The sequence below is a fragment of the Musa acuminata genome, chromosome BXJ3-9 (genome assembly GCF_036884655.1).
Source record: "Musa acuminata AAA Group cultivar baxijiao chromosome BXJ3-9, Cavendish_Baxijiao_AAA, whole genome shotgun sequence".
NCBI lineage: Eukaryota > Viridiplantae > Streptophyta > Magnoliopsida > Zingiberales > Musaceae > Musa > Musa acuminata.
The window spans coordinates 48,489,083-48,505,155 of NC_088357.1; the positions used below are offsets into that span (position 1 = coordinate 48,489,083).

The 16,073-nt window shown below is 40.9% G+C and overlaps 4 protein-coding genes across 4 annotated transcripts; 3 read left to right on the forward strand and 1 right to left on the reverse strand.

Annotated features, from left to right (window-relative positions):
• LOC135649659 (kinesin-like protein KIN-14H) lies at positions 1-5,884 on the forward strand. Its single transcript, XM_065168279.1, has 16 exons — positions 1-792; positions 894-1,038; positions 1,172-1,281; positions 1,361-1,480; positions 1,562-1,765; positions 2,432-2,641; positions 2,730-2,804; positions 2,982-3,128; positions 3,197-3,338; positions 3,445-3,554; positions 3,662-3,823; positions 3,932-4,140; positions 4,884-4,965; positions 5,049-5,153; positions 5,229-5,333; positions 5,453-5,884. The coding sequence occupies exons 1-16, from the start codon at positions 568-570 to the stop codon at positions 5,630-5,632; spliced, it is 2,331 nt and encodes a 776-aa protein (XP_065024351.1). The 5' UTR covers positions 1-567; the 3' UTR covers positions 5,633-5,884.
• A 1,126-nt stretch (positions 5,885-7,010) lies between these two features.
• On the forward strand, positions 7,011-8,368 carry LOC135649666 (thioredoxin-like protein CXXS1). The gene is made up of 3 exons (XM_065168291.1): positions 7,011-7,167; positions 7,546-7,668; positions 7,916-8,368. The coding sequence occupies exons 1-3, from the start codon at positions 7,057-7,059 to the stop codon at positions 8,072-8,074; spliced, it is 393 nt and encodes a 130-aa protein (XP_065024363.1). The 5' UTR covers positions 7,011-7,056; the 3' UTR covers positions 8,075-8,368.
• A 702-nt stretch (positions 8,369-9,070) lies between these two features.
• On the forward strand, positions 9,071-11,380 carry LOC103999539 (polyubiquitin). Its single transcript, XM_009421319.3, has 2 exons — positions 9,071-9,230; positions 9,559-11,380. The coding sequence occupies exons 1-2, from the start codon at positions 9,162-9,164 to the stop codon at positions 11,158-11,160; spliced, it is 1,671 nt and encodes a 556-aa protein (XP_009419594.2). The 5' UTR covers positions 9,071-9,161; the 3' UTR covers positions 11,161-11,380.
• Positions 11,381-14,050: 2,670 nt separating this feature from the next.
• Positions 14,051-15,596, reverse strand: LOC135649485 (peroxidase 39-like). Its single transcript, XM_065167880.1, has 4 exons — positions 15,331-15,596; positions 15,071-15,262; positions 14,832-14,994; positions 14,051-14,694 (listed from the first exon to the last, which is right to left on the reverse strand). Exons 1-4 carry the CDS (start codon positions 15,529-15,531, stop codon positions 14,279-14,281), a joined length of 972 nt encoding a protein of 323 aa, XP_065023952.1. The 5' UTR covers positions 15,532-15,596; the 3' UTR covers positions 14,051-14,278.
• Positions 15,597-16,073: the final 477 nt, after the last annotated feature.

The window sequence follows — 16,073 nt, forward strand, 5'->3', positions numbered from 1 at the left end:
TGACACCTCCCAGCTTAGAGAGAGAAGAAGCTTCCTACTTGTCTCAACAGCGAAGGACCAACTGCTCCATGGCACTTCAAATGGGTAGCAGCAGTAGGAAGTAGTTTTCATGTTAATGCTGGGCGTCGGATATATTTGTATTGATGTGAGGAGGAAACCTTCCGCATATCGTGAACTGAATGCATTCATTCGTATTGAATGCCTCTCCTTCTCCGTTTCCGGCCGTTGAAGTGACGGCTCACATCTCTCCTCCACCTTTACTTTCGCTCCACTCCAACCCACCCTCTCCCACCTCACCTGATAGCTCCACCTCCCGACCATAAAAGCGTCCTTGATCTAGCTCACTTTTACCCTTTGATCCAACGTTCTTCGGCGTTTGCCTCCCATTAGTTTATGTCCTCTTGGATCATCCAGAGCAAGCCCCTCAACGCCCCTCGGAGCTCTTCCAATGTGAGCTGCCCACGCTGTGCTCGAGGGTTGGCCGTTTTCTAGGGTTTTGAATTAGTCCACGATCACAAGGAGAATTCGGATGAGGTGTCCCTCGACAAACGGTGCAGGATAGCGGTGATGGGAAAGATGGTAGGCTCCGCGACCAACCCACGAGCGCTTAGGCCGGTGGTGTTCCCCGTCAATGCCGACTCCAACTCTGGTGTCTCTAGCGACCAGACGACTGTCTTTGCAGCCGTCAGCTCGGATGGCGGGAGCATGGCAGGGACCGAGTTCGGGTGCAGGGAGGACGTGGAGAGACTTTTGGCCGAGAAGATGAAGGGAAAGAACAGGACAGACTATAAGGTGGAAAGTAAAAAAAGTTTTCTTATTCTATACAATCCTAATTATTCTTTTACTGATTTTTCATAAATTTTTTTGTATTATTTTGTCGATCGATTATGCAGGGGAAGAGTGAGCTGATGATAGAATACATTAAAAGACTTCGAATTTGTATCAGATGGTACATGGAGCTGGAAGATGGCTACATGGAGGAGCAAGCGAAGCTTCGAAATATGTTGGGCTCTGAAGAGAAAAGGCACGGAGAGCTTGGTATTTACCAATGCTTCTGTTTGACTTGGCAGAAGGAATTCAAAATCACTTTTTTGGTTCAGATTTATGATTTACCATGTGCATTTTTCATGCTCGAGACCTGATAGCTCGGTCCTATCTCATCTTTCCCTAGAGTTCCAACTGAGGGCAAAGATGGATGAACTGGATGCGACATCGAGGGAGCTTCGAGAACAGAATTCTTCCTTGCAACACAAGTTCACAAACGAAGAATTAGAGAAATTGGTGGGAGTGCTGAAGATGCTCAAGTAAATTAGCAAATCGAGTTTGGTAGTCCTTAATTGCAACTTACAAAATTTCGCAGGCTGCTGTTAAATCTTATGAGAATGAAAGAGAAGCGAGGGTTGCAGCTGAGAATTCTCGAGATGCTCTGTCCACAGACCTTGAAAGAGTCACCCAAGAGAAAAAACGTTTGAGTGACCAGGTACATTGCTCCCTAGAGTGAAATTAAGAGGATTCTTTTGATGATGATCCATATAAACTCTTTTTTCATATAATTTTTCAGTTAAAAATGCTGCAAGAAACAAATAGGAGATTACAAGAGTACAATACCAGTTTGCAGCAATACAACAGTAATCTTCAAAATGAGGCTAACAAAAATGGTGAAACAATCTCGAGGTTCCAGAAGGAGAAAAGTGTTATAATGGAAAGTCTGACTACTGCAAGAGACCATGCAAATTCACTCAAGAGTCAATTGGACGCATCTAGGGTTGGTTTTATACTTGCATCTTTTATTCAAAGGGAATTCTTGATTCATACCTTCATTTTTTTTTTTGTCTACTTCCCCTCACATTTATTTGGTCGATCTCAATACTTTTGTTTCATTTGAAGATTAAGGATCTTGGAGGTTTCACTTTGTTTTACTGCTGAGTGGTGTACTATAATGTCGCTTCCAGTGTCTACAACTTACTCCGGTCATATTCCTTAGTTTGCTAAATTCTTTTTGTTTCTGAATCTCATTAATTGGTTTGTGATCATTTTATGTTATGTATGGTAGTTCCTAATCGCACAGCTATAAACTTATCTCATTGTTATGCCCTTATGCGTGAGTTCTTTATCACTTAACATTCTGTCAATTTGTAACCTCTGAACCATTACAAGCACATGTTTTACTTGATTCTAAATCAATTAAAGGGTCTGATGTCTTTTTGAGCAATTTGCAAGGAACAGAGGATTTGCAAAGAGAATATCTTGTAGGATTTGACATTGTGACATATTTGAACTTTATCATTGCCCTTTGGGTTATCGCAAATATTATTTCTAGGACTTTCACATTTTTTAGTCTTTATGGTCACACATTTTGTGATTACTCTACTTATGTCAGTTGTCGATTTAGTCAAATCTTGTAATTCTTTTTATTTTGCTTCTGTTTCAGTCTTCTCAGCAAAAGGCCATGAAACTGAAAGAAGAATTAAGAAAGGAAGTTAGTTGCCTCAGAATTGAACTCCAGCAAGTACGAGATGACCGTGACCATTTATCAACACAAGCGCAAAGTTTGACCTTTGAAGTTGAAAATTACAGAGAACTTACTAAAAAATCAACAAAAGATTTGGATTATATAACTCTAAAGATTATTGCTCTTGAGGTTTGTTTGCATATGAAGTTAGTTACAACCTCATGTATTTTGTTACTCTTAGAGTAATGTGATATTATCTTTTCTTTATTACTTATAGAAGACATGCTCATCCCAAAGAGAAAAAATACAACTCTTAGAGGATCAGCTTGCTGCTTCCAGTGAGAAGCTGAAGGTAAGTAGTATTAAGAATTTTCAATTAGTATCATCACGTTGTGACAGTGTAGTATTATTTTCCATTGCATTTATGTGAGATAAATAGGTACGTTACATTTGGTTGTAGAAATATGAGTTATAATATAAAATCAGGGTTTTTATTTTCTAGTTTGTGACATCTTTGTTCCTTTTCTAGAGAGCTGACTTGACAACCATCGAGACAATGACAGAGTATGAAGAGCTGAAAAGAACTGTCGATGATTTGCAAGATCGTCTCACAGAGGCAGAGTTTCAAATAGTTGAAGCTGAGAAACTCCGTAAAAAACTGCATAACACCATATTGGTACATATGCTACTGTGTTTAACAAGTACATTATGAACTTCTTCTAGTGCTGAACTTTCTTTTGGCAGGAACTTAAAGGGAATATTCGAGTATTCTGCAGAGTTCGACCTCTTTTACCTGATTCTGATTTAAGTGACACAGATAGAGAAGTTGTTTCTTATCCGACATCCATTGAATATCTTGGGCGTGGCATTGACTTGACACATAATGGTGTGATATGCCTTTGTATTTTATTAGCATAGGATACCACATTCATATTGATGTTCTATATTCTTTGTATCATGAATAACACATAATATTTATGACATTTGATCAGCTCAGATGTATACTTTCACTTTTGACAAAGTATTCAATCATGAAGCTTCACAAGAAGATGTATTTGTAGAAATCTCACAGCTAGTTCAGAGTGCACTTGATGGCTATAAGGTGCTTTATTTAATATGTTAAACTGTATTGTTCATTGATATTTATTTCAATTATTATTGGTATATATTTGATTGATGACTAAGAATGCTTCTTGTTGTCTACTGTAGGTTTGTATATTTGCATATGGGCAAACTGGTTCTGGTAAAACTTACACTATGATGGGCAATACTGGATGTGCTGACCAAAAAGGTCTTATACCGCGGTCGTTAGAGCAAATATTCCAAACTAGTCAATCTCTGCAATGCCAAGGTTGGAAATACAAGATGCAGGTAAGCTTATACTCTTGTGATGTTCAGCTATACCTATCGCTTATTCTTTTTCTTCATCAATTTGCATGACCTTTTTTTTTTATTGTGATTGATTCATTTCTTTTTCAGGCATCCATGCTGGAAATATATAATGAAACAATTCGTGATTTGTTGTCACCTAGTCGCCCTAGTACTCTAGATACAAGTGGTGGTCTTTGTAAACAATACACGATCAAACACGATTCTAATGGTAATACGATCATATCTGATCTTACTATTGTAGACGTTTGTAGCATCAAAGAAGTTTCATTCCTCCTACAACAAGCTGCACAGAGCAGGTAAATCTTGTCGATGTCCTTGTCCAATGACTTCTTTTGAAGACTTGTAAAATGAAATCATTTTTATTTAATTGGTTATGTCCAAAGCTCACATATAAAAGATGCATATACTATAAGTTTTCTTTCTTAGATGTAATATATCTTAAAACCTGATGAAATTATTTGATGAGTGTTTTTTTAACTGAATTTATTTCCTTGAATCATTGAGTTACTACCTAATTAAAATACTTTTTGATGAACAGACTGACCAATATATAACTGAAACTAAGTAAAAGTTGTTCCTCATCTTATGTTTACTATAAGCTTATAGGTCCTTGCTACATTACTCAATGCTAGTGTTCCTCGTGGATTTCATATCAAGAAGTTCTGATAATTTTTCTAGAAAATGTGTCCGTTTAAAAAAATAAATTAAAACAAAAAGGAGGAGGAGGCATATACCAAATGGTTTATTTCAAAAGAAGTTCAAATGTAACAACTGCATGTTTCCATTCATCTATATGAATGTTGGACACTCAAAATGGCTGAGCTACACATATTCCCACTATTTCTTTAGAACTTTGTGCTTTTATATCATTTATATACTGAATCCTAATATCAAAATGCATTAGTGTTTTGTGCTAAAATATTTATTAGAATTTTTTATTTTCTTTTTTGTGGTGTCTTTGTTGATGTGTTCTGTACGACACTTGGTTGAGCGAATAATAAGTAAAAGCCTGAGAAGAATTTTTGAATTTTATGACCAGGTCTGTGGGTAGGACACAAATGAATGAACAATCTTCAAGAAGTCATTTTGTCTTCACTTTAAGGATTTTTGGGGTTAATGAGGTATGTGACTTGCTAGGGCGTGCTTTCAAGCTGGTTTGTGTGATGTTCAACACTGATACTAAGTTACATTCATTTATTTTCAGAGCACAGAACAACAGGTTCAAGGGGTACTCAACTTGATTGATCTTGCTGGAAGTGAGCGTCTTGCTAAAAGTGGCTCTACCGGGGACCGCCTAAAGGAAACCCAGGTAAGTCGCCTTCACGCCATTGAATTCTCCTGCGGTTTGTATCTCAACTCACCTTTTGTTATATTATTAATACAGGCAATCAACAAAAGTTTGTCGGCCCTAAGCGATGTAATATTTGCAATAGGGAAGAAAGACGATCATGTTCCTTTTAGGAATTCCAAGCTAACATACCTTTTGCAGGTAGGTTCTTGCTACCCATTTCCACATATATTTTTGCTTTGTGATGTAAACTGCTTCTGTTTGTTTGTGTGGATACGCGGATAATAAAGATAGCTGATCATTAGCCTTTTTCATGATAGCCTTGTCTTGGTGGCGACTCCAAGACATTAATGTTCGTCAATATCTCGCCAGGAGCATCTTCGGTTGGTGAGTCTCTTTGTTCGCTTCGCTTTGCTGCTCGGGTAAACTCTTGTGAGATTGGAATTCCTCGACGCCAAATTCAGATACGATGTTCGGACTCACGATTGAGCTATGGATAAGGAGGATTTGTTGGTGATGTTTATAATTCCTCTATGCACTAATTTGTTGTTGTTGCTGCTGCCATTATAGCATATTTAATGGCCAGTGGACTCTTTAACATCGACTTCCTGAGTGATTTGTATACCAAGGAACAGCATCTATATTGCCCGAGTTGAGTCTGTTAACTGGGATTACTGAGTGGTGTTATCTGTAAAAATAGCTACACAACTACATGGTCTCTTATCTTGGATGACTGATTTGGTTTGAGCCTACCACTATGGTGATTTGGGATCTTTAGGTTCATAAAATCCCGAAAGATATATTGCTATGAAATTGAAATGATTGAAGTTATGCATTGTTAACAAACTTGTCTAGTTATGATCGAGGTGTTAGCATGACTTGGTCTGATTGTCGATGTTCAAGATCGTCCTTGCGACTAGCCCTTGGTTGAGCTCGGGGTTGACTTCGCATGTAATTCTTCAGTCGGCATGTTGTCTGCTTTGTCGTCGCTAGGCTCTTGTACACAGGCCTAGGTCGGGAGGGAAGGGGTTTCCCGACTTGGCTCATCTGAAGGTTAAGTCGGTATCGAATGGAGTTTTTTTTTAGAATGATCGCCCGCGTCAGGTAGAGGGGGCTTTTATGCTTGTGTCCGAGGATTGATTGTACGTGATTTGACTGCTGCTATTGATTCCTCGAGTAGTTGGCTCGTATCTTTGGGCGATTGCCGATCGATCTGTGCGGGATAGCATCGCGCGATACTATTCTGAGCTTTTCGAAGTGCCCTTCGATGGTATGATGCTTTCTCGTGCGGCTCTGGATGACATGGGAAGGGGCGTCCGTCGTCCCGAATCTAAGGTGGCATATCTGACACGACACTCCATCTTAGTCTCGAGGCTCCACGTTCGTGACATTATTTGCTTACCGTGTCCACGAGGGTAGTAATACCATGCATGAGGTCAAATTTCATAATTTTTGGGATGTCATTTGAAAGATTTTGTTCCTGGAAGTTCACTTTTATTGTTACATTATCTCAGCAAAAATCATTGGCTTATAAAGAACCTGTCGGTGTTCTTCAGATGCTCAGTTGGCATTTTGAAGCCATCTTTTCTTCGGTGGAGACGACAAGCAGGCAGGAGTCCGTGCACCAGCCTTATCTACAGACCAGAATGGTACAAAATAATAAATATAGTGAGCATCATGACAGGATACAGAAAATTCTGGACATCCCATCGTTTCTTGGATTAGCCTTCGGGGTGCCAGATATATGGATACCGGAGAACAATAGCCCCTTGGTTTCCCGTGGACCCTCTTCCTGGGATTAGATGTTTGGTGCTATCCACAAGAGGACATCTGGCTTCCACTTCATACCGCAGCCACGTCCCATCTCTCTATAAACATCCACCAACCCCTTGCGAAGAACTGGACCAATAATAAGCTTACGGTCATGGAAGGCCAACCGCAGGAGCAGCAGCATCCCAAGTCCAGGGTTGTGAAGGTGGATTCAGAGGAGTCATGGTACCTCTTCATCACCCAAGCCAACAACCAAGGATGTCCTGTAAGCAAGCTCTTCTGGTCTATCGATTTACCTGGTTCTGAGTCAATCTGTTACTCATAGTTCATGGTTAATATTCTTCATTGCTACTGAATCACTCTCTCTGAAGTTCTACCGAGAAATTAAACATCTAGGTTTTCTCTTCCGTGGCTTCAGAAAGCCTGAAACCTCTAATCTCTCCCTGGGTTCCTTTCCCCCATCTGCTTTCGGATGTTTTCAATGGACTCATAAGGATTGACTTGCAAATATTGGGCACAGATCTCTAAGCTGAGAACGAAGGAAGAAGACAGTTTACCAGCTGAGGATTGCTGGTCACAGAATGATGAAGCTAATAATAATGCATGGAATTTTGATTATATCTCTCTTTTCATTTGTGTGCAGGTTTTTGTCCACTTTGGTGCCTCGTGGTGTGTTCCATCCCTCGCCATGAACTCATTCTTCGAGGAGCTGGCCTTGACTTACCAGGACATCCTGTTTCTCGTGGTCGATGTTGATGAAGTCAAGGTATGGTTTATGACCTCGGTAGCCATGATCCTGAGGAAGATCATGTGGGCTGTTGATGGTAGTACGAGTGGTCTACCTAATCTTCACCTACAATTTTCCTGTGGGCTGTTTCTTCCGAGTGCAGCAGCACTTCTCCAAAACCTTGTGCTACTTGAAACTGATATATATATGCTTGTCATGAACATCTTTGTTTGTGCTACTTTAATCTGAAATATTATCATACGCATCTTCAATCGAAAATTTACAGGGGGTTGCCTCTAAGATGGAGGTGAAGGCGATGCCCACCTTTGTACTGATGAGGGATGGCGCAGTGCTAGACAAGATTGTCGGGGCCAATCCGGAGGAGATAAGGAAGAGGATCGATGGTTTCGTTCAATCTTTTCGTCGCCCAAATATGGTCGACTAGTTAGAGTTCACTGCAAATAGACCCACCCACCCTGTTCCTTGCTCTAACTACAACATGTAGTGTTCTTAAGTAATGTGTGGCTATCTACATCTGATGCTGGTTTCGCTATGTTGCACTTGCAAACCAGGGAAAGCTTAACGAGTTGGTCGGTGCCAAATGACGAACCTTATACAGACAGCAGTGCAATCAACTCTCATTCAGCACCTGGACATGAATCGGTGGTTTCTGTACATGTAGTGATCTGTATGCAGTTGAGATGATAATTTCAGGATGGATCGTTCTCTTTCGTGATTAGTGTATGTGTTTTTTTGGTCTTTGGGATTGTGCACACAGAATTCCTACTCTCTGGATTTTGGCATCCGTGAAACCATTCGATGTGGGTGGTGCCAATGGAAGCAGAGGAACATGCAGGCTGATGTGGGTTTGTGGTGGAATGTGACAAACCATGATCCAGATAAGATCTATTGCAGGTGAAGTGTCGACGTGGTGTGCTCTGTACCTTCTACACACTCATCTGTCACTTTCTTTCACAGGAAATGCCATGGACTCTGTTCGGCCAACAGCTGAGGTTACAATGGAAGGTGACGCGGAATGCCATCCCAGTGCTCATGTTTGACTAAATCTTAAAGATCAGACATATCGATGAATTGATTTGGACCCACTGCCCGGAACTTATCTGCGTTATCGAAGAATCGACTGCATCGATCTTATTCCTCCTCTTAGAACATTCTTTTCTTTCGCATCGTTTATCTCGAATCAATCCTCTGAATCATATTCTTTTTCTTCTTTACCATGGAATGCTCGACAACCGCATTTTTCTAATGCGATCTTTATCCTAAACTTGTGACGATTAAGATTTAATATAAAATTACTACTAATCTATCATCGAATGCGTGACCTTCCAAATCATAATTAAGATTATCCGTGAACGGAACGAAGAGGGCGGGTGGGGTGGATTCATGCATCTGCCGGCTCACAGGGGGGACGCACCGTGAAGTCTTTAATATCGTCCGACCACGTGTGTGGTGATCGATCATCACAAGAATCGGATGTATTTGGGCAATCTCACGCGAGGAGAAGGCTATAAATGACGCTGCTCCGTTTTCACCCATCGTCGGAAGCATTGCCGGTTCCCTGTCCTCCTCATCCGCTCAAGGTATGTATGTGTTGGTCCCATCTTGTAGCACTTGGTTGTTTTGTGTGGCTACTTTTATTGTTCTGTTAACAGGTCTCCGATGGCAGGAGATCATGCATGATCTTCTAGGAACAGGTCTCGTATGATCGTCCATTTTTGACGTTTAATGTTTGTTGATTCTTCCTCTGTTTGAATTGTTTAGAGCAAATGTGAGCCCTATTCACGAAAGTTAACTGCTAAATTATCGTTGATCTTCTGGTTGTCTTTTGTAGTCTTAGATCTGAATTGATGATGGTGGTTTCTCTTGATATGATGCTGACTCCTCCTTTTTTTTATCTCTTCGTTCCAGATGCAGATCTTCGTTAAAACTCTCACCGGCAAGACCATCACCCTCGAGGTGGAGAGTTCTGACACCATCGACAATGTCAAGGCCAAGATTCAGGATAAGGAGGGCATTCCCCCGGACCAGCAGAGGCTCATCTTTGCCGGCAAGCAGCTCGAGGATGGCCGGACCTTGGCTGATTACAACATCCAGAAGGAGTCCACCCTCCACCTTGTCCTCCGCCTCCGTGGTGGCATGCAAATCTTCGTCAAGACTTTGACCGGGAAGACCATCACCCTCGAGGTGGAGAGCTCGGACACCATCGACAATGTCAAGGCCAAGATTCAGGATAAGGAGGGCATTCCCCCGGACCAGCAGAGGCTCATCTTTGCCGGCAAGCAGCTCGAGGATGGCCGGACCTTGGCTGATTACAACATCCAGAAGGAGTCCACCCTCCACCTTGTCCTCCGCCTCCGTGGTGGCATGCAAATCTTCGTCAAGACTTTGACCGGGAAGACCATCACCCTCGAGGTGGAGAGCTCGGACACCATCGACAATGTCAAGGCCAAGATTCAGGATAAGGAGGGCATTCCCCCGGACCAGCAGAGGCTCATCTTTGCCGGCAAGCAGCTCGAGGATGGCCGGACCTTGGCTGATTACAACATCCAGAAGGAGTCCACCCTCCACCTTGTCCTCCGCCTCCGTGGTGGCATGCAAATCTTCGTCAAGACTTTGACCGGGAAGACCATCACCCTCGAGGTGGAGAGCTCGGACACCATCGACAATGTCAAGGCCAAGATTCAGGATAAGGAGGGCATTCCCCCGGACCAGCAGAGGCTCATCTTTGCCGGCAAGCAGCTCGAGGATGGCCGGACCTTGGCTGATTACAACATCCAGAAGGAGTCCACCCTCCACCTTGTCCTCCGCCTCCGTGGTGGCATGCAAATCTTCGTCAAGACTTTGACCGGGAAGACCATCACCCTCGAGGTGGAGAGCTCGGACACCATCGACAATGTCAAGGCCAAGATTCAGGATAAGGAGGGCATTCCCCCGGACCAGCAGAGGCTCATCTTTGCCGGCAAGCAGCTCGAGGATGGCCGGACCTTGGCTGATTACAACATCCAGAAGGAGTCCACCCTCCACCTTGTCCTCCGCCTCCGTGGTGGCATGCAAATCTTCGTCAAGACTTTGACCGGGAAGACCATCACCCTCGAGGTGGAGAGCTCGGACACCATCGACAATGTCAAGGCCAAGATTCAGGATAAGGAGGGCATTCCCCCGGACCAGCAGAGGCTCATCTTTGCCGGCAAGCAGCTCGAGGATGGCCGCACCCTGGCGGATTACAACATTCAGAAGGAGTCTACTCTTCACCTCGTGCTGAGGCTTAGGGGAGGCATGCAGATCTTTGTTAAGACCCTCACCGGGAAGACCATTACCTTGGAGGTGGAGAGCTCGGACACGATCGACAATGTCAAGGCGAAGATCCAGGAGAAGGAGGGGATTCCACCGGATCAGCAGAGGCTCATCTTCGCTGGGAAGCAGCTGGAGGACGGGCGCACCCTGGCAGATTACAACATTCAGAAGGAATCCACCCTTCACCTGGTGCTCCGCCTCCGCGGTGGTCGCTAAACCGTTTGGCTTGTTTGTGTCCGATGCTTTGGTTGTCATCGTCGTTCCGTCTGTCGTTGGCATGCATGCAAGTCCGTCCAGAAAGTGGAATAAGCGTTCGTGAAATGTCTCTCGTGTCTGTGCGTTGTTTGCTTTGTCATTTCAATAATTACTTGTGGCTATGGTTGTGTTCAGTGGTATTATTGTATCAACCCAAGTGAACAATGTGTATTTTGTCTAATTGGCCTCTCTCTTGTTGTTCCCAATCTACCTATGGTTTCATTTACGGATCGCTTTTGAGAAAATTGATATTTATATTTTATTGAAAAGTCAATACACATTGCTTTTGAGAATATCACGTGAAGATTAAAGAAGAAAATATTGTAAATGAAGAATGTTTTTATAATGCTACTAACGAAGATTGGGGCAAATGCTTTATAATAAAAATTATTGAGGTCATGACATCTATCAATTTTGAAAATGATTGGATTGTTGGTAATCATCTTAGTATCAAATTCACTAATATTCGTCAATATAAAGATAATGATACAATTATCATGGCAGATAATACTATTCACCAAGTTAAAAAGGAAGGCATCGTGATAATCTCAAATAAAGATAATGATCATATTACATTGAATTGAAGAGTGTGTACTATTTTCTAGTTACGAAGAAAAATCTCTTCTCCGTTGCAAACATAGTCGATATTGAAAATTATATTCTTTTTAATCCTAATGAAATCAAGTTTCTTTGCTATATAAAAGAATTAAATGTAGATGTAGTATATACTGATAAAAAGAGTTAAAGATTTATATATTTTATCAACATCAAACTCTTCTATTGATAAGATGAGTATAAATGATACTGCATCAATCTGACATGCTAGACTTGGTCATATAATTTTTTTTAATTAAATATTTTTTTTCTCACTCTTACTCCTTTTAATAGTAATGAAGTTTACAAAGGTTGTTAATATGGCAAACCGCACAACCAATCTTTTAATATATCACTTTCAAGATGTAAATTCCCCTTGGAGCTTCTTTATAGTAATCTAACGAGCCCTACTCGAACACTATCTTATTTGGGTCTATTTTGTGAAGGAAAAATCAAAAGTTTTTTTAAGATTTCAAGAGTTTAATTAATAGTTGAAAGTACTATTGAAAGTAAAAAATTAAAAGTTCTTTTAAGGTTGAATGAAAGATTCAACATCTTATGTAGACTTATAAGCCTTATAAGCAAAAGGTATGATAAGTGCAACTTATGTTATTAATTGAACTACTATTAGTCCAATCAATTTAATGTCTTCGTATAAGCTTATGTTTAGGGAGAAACCAAATATTAAATATTTTAAAGTATTTGGTTCTCTATACTATATTCATATACCATACTTGAAGAGAAGCAAGCTTGATATTAATACTAAGAAATGCATCTTTATTAGCTATGATGAAAGGAAGAAAAGTTAAAAATATATGTATCTATAAACATAGGTATGTGGTATCTCGAGATGTTATGTTTGATGAAGTTTCTTGTTATTATTCTTCATAAATAATTTCTTTGAAAAACATCAATCACAATAATGAAATCGATATATGTTCAAAACTTATGATTGAGATTCTTTTGTCATCTAATGTTTCTACGGATTTTGGCTCTGTCTTTTTCCTTATCTGAATTTACTCATATTATTTTTTCACTTCTAATAATGGAACAAAGTGATAGGGGGAGTAATGATGTTCATAAAGAGAAAATTCAAATATTGAGAAGATAAAAATAATAATAATTGTGAAACAGATAGAGATAATGTAAGCATGTCACTATTTCTTTATGAACCAATTGATGATTTTTAACTTGTTTATTTTGATGAATGCCAAAGGTGTTATGTGAAAGGATATCATGAATGAAGAAATGAATGTTCTTCGTAAAAATGAAACTCAGGATCTCGTGTCAAGTTGGTTTCCGTAAGGAATTTAGTGTTATTTCTGATTTGCACAAGTCTATTCTTAAATTTGACTGTCACATGGATGTTGAGCCTTCTACACGAAGTCTAGTTAGAGATTTCAGTGACCTTTCATTAGTAAGTTTGGATCAGGCTCTGGGTCAAGAGGTATTCTCGATAGTCCTAGAAGTTTCCGAATGAAGTAACTTGATTCGGATAGATTTTCAAATGGTATAAGAGAGCATATGGATAGTAATATTCACATGCACCTTAGAGAATACTTTGGTCGAAATCATATTTCTACAAGTGATTCTATGCTTGGCGGTGGTTATGGGCGTGACTTTATAAAGAAGCTGAGACTTATCTCCAAGAGTATACTTCAAGGAGGAGTGTTAAAAAGTTAAAGTATATTTAAAAAAATTATAAGTTAATATTTTACTTTTTAAATAAGATTAGATAGAGTTGGAAGGATAATAAATTCTTAGTTTAAAAAGTAAAAAATATATTTTGATAGATTTCAAATCAGAATTTTATCTTTTGAATAAGATTAGATAAAGTTAAACGAGATTAGAAACTCTTATATTTCATATCTATAAATAAATAGGTGGTATCTTCCTATAACGAAAATTCAAGTCTCATGTATTAAAGATAATATGGCTAAAGTCAAAGAGTCTTACAAGATATATAAATATTTCTCTTTTCGATAAGTTCAATAGAGTTTCTCTTTTTCATCTTGATTTTTTTTCATTTGATTTAGTTTTGAGTTATTAGCTATTATTTAAGAAAGGGTTACACTTTGAGATATGATGGACTGATTACTTTGATCAGTCTCTCATTGAATTGTGATTTGTTAATTGGACTTGGTTGAATCATAACAATGAACATATTTTAACTGGTCATATGTATACAATTGTATACATTTTTATCTAATCACCCTTAGCAATTCACTGTTGATCCTAATTCATCAACATTGGTCTCTTGAAGAACATGATCTTAATTCATTTGGATCAAAAGGAAGGCCATCAAAATGCAAGGACACCACTTGTTTCTCATCAGCCAGAAAGGACGATTGATGATGATAAGAACAAAGGAAAGATCCTGTTAATGCTTGTTAGACCGAATACTTAGATCCCCAAAGAACAACACACTGCAACAGTTCATTTATTTTTGAGATCCCACAGCATAAATTGCTCGAGAACACCAGTCTCAACTGTTTATGACCGCACAGTTCCTTCTGATTTCACCTGAAGAGCCCGTCTTGACTCCGATGCTGCCCATCTTCTCCATGGACATCGCGAACCCGGCGAAGAATGTCTGCGGAGGGCTGTCGACGAGATTGACGATGGCTGTCTTGGCCGCGGCGTCCGTGGTCAGAGCTGCGTCGGATTCGAAGAGCCCTCTTCGCTTGAGCAGATTCCTGTAGTATTCAACATCGAACGTTCTGAAACTCCCAGGATCCATTTCCACGAGCGTGGTCTCGTCGGTGGCGTCTCTGCACTTGTTCTTCTTCAGATTCGTGGCGTAGAAGCCGTCCAGAGAAGGATCTTGATCGCCGTTCCCGGTGAAGTTGTACAGCCGGTCGCTGAAGGATTCGCAATGAGCAACTCCGATCGTGTGGGCTCCTGCAACAGCAAATCGGTCGATGTTAGCAGACGAAGAAGCGCAAGAAAAACGTCATTTTTCGTGTAAAATGACGAATCTGCAAGACACAAGTCGGCGAGAACTTAGATCGGCATGTGTTTACTATGCTGCAGCTCACCAGAGAGGAGAACAAGGTCTGCAGCATTTAGCCCTTTATTAGCAAAAGAAGTCTGCAGAGAGCTAAGGTTCGATGTGGGGGCTGGAATCTCAGATAATGCTTCCGATAAATTCGATATCAACCCGTCGCGACGGCCAGTCGGAACTCTCCAAATCGGGCCTCCCTGCCGTCAGACGAACAAGATGAGTGTCTGCATTCAGAACATTAGCTTGGAGCATGGTATGAGCTTGTCGGCATACAATGACTCCGACCGCGTCTCGCGTAGCCAACGCAAGAATGTCCGCACACGAAACGATCCCCGGGCATTCTTCCTCCACCACACTCTTCAGGCGATCGATGAAGTCGAACCCGCGGAGTGTTTGGTTCGGAGTCGCGGCCTTCTCAGCTTGGTTGGTGCTGGTTGAATTGATGAGCACAGAGCCATCACAACCCTGAGAATTGCATCAAACATGCCGTGAAGAAAGCAAGATTGAGTTGAAACGAATGCATTACATCGTACCCTCACAAAGCAATCATGGAAGTGCATCCGAAGAAGAGATGCTGCCACCGTTGGTGCATTTGGGATGTGCTCCTCCACAAAATCTAGGATCATCTTCTCTGCCTTGGGGCAACTGTCGTCATAGAAGCCCAGCTTCAGATCAGCATGAACACAACTCAAGAAACCCAAAAACACCAGTATCGTCGGACCCCGAAAGCTCATATTACTAGTGATTTTGCCTAAGTTTTCCTCAAGTTGCACCAAACTCTAAACATGGAGGCAACTTTATAGTCCTTCACGGAATCCCCTCTGTCCACTTGCTGTTGGAGCTTCGTCCTTAAAAGCAGCAATGAGTGTGGCCTCCCTATCACCTATTTTACCTTTGTAGCACCTAAAGGCAATAAAATTAAGTCGCAAGCAGGTGATTGTAGGACAAGTTATCATAAGTTGGAAGCAGACTAAGAGTCCTCAAGAAATGGAGATTAGTGCACAACCTGCCACACTTGTCCTATGAGCCTTGAGGAGCCGAAGCAACAAAGCGAAGAATATGCTTCTTGAATCAAAAGAACAAAATGATTGCAGACAAGAAATCGATCGAGGTACATAAGAAATCTGCACGCCACTATTTCTGAGGCAAAGGAATCTGTAGGACGATTGAATGATTGATCGAAGAGCCGTGTCCCTTCATTCGATCATGCACCTCTTGCTGTTCGCAATATGTGTCTGGAGTCTGTCATCAAACGACAGAGTTGTTCTCAAGGCAA

Coding starts and splice junctions, on each gene's coding strand:
- LOC135649485 (XM_065167880.1), bottom strand. CDS start 15,531: ATGAGCTTTCGGGGTCCGACGATACTGGTGTTTTTGGGTTTCTTGAGT. Junction 15,263..15,330: donor TCCATGATTGCTTTGTGAGG/GTACGATGTAAT, acceptor TGCAATTCTCAG/GGTTGTGATGGCTCTGTGCT. Junction 14,995..15,070: donor GAGACGCGGTCGGAGTCATT/GTATGCCGACAA, acceptor GTCTGACGGCAG/GGAGGCCCGATTTGGAGAGT.
- LOC103999539 (XM_009421319.3), top strand. CDS start 9,162: ATGACGCTGCTCCGTTTTCACCCATCGTCGGAAGCATTGCCGGTTCCC. Junction 9,231..9,558: donor GTCCTCCTCATCCGCTCAAG/GTATGTATGTGT, acceptor TCTTCGTTCCAG/ATGCAGATCTTCGTTAAAAC.
- LOC135649659 (XM_065168279.1), top strand. CDS start 568: ATGGGAAAGATGGTAGGCTCCGCGACCAACCCACGAGCGCTTAGGCCG. Junction 1,766..2,431: donor GTCAATTGGACGCATCTAGG/GTTGGTTTTATA, acceptor CTTCTGTTTCAG/TCTTCTCAGCAAAAGGCCAT. Junction 3,129..3,196: donor AACTGCATAACACCATATTG/GTACATATGCTA, acceptor TTCTTTTGGCAG/GAACTTAAAGGGAATATTCG.
- LOC135649666 (XM_065168291.1), top strand. CDS start 7,057: ATGGAAGGCCAACCGCAGGAGCAGCAGCATCCCAAGTCCAGGGTTGTG. Junction 7,168..7,545: donor CCAACAACCAAGGATGTCCT/GTAAGCAAGCTC, acceptor ATTTGTGTGCAG/GTTTTTGTCCACTTTGGTGC. Junction 7,669..7,915: donor TCGATGTTGATGAAGTCAAG/GTATGGTTTATG, acceptor GAAAATTTACAG/GGGGTTGCCTCTAAGATGGA.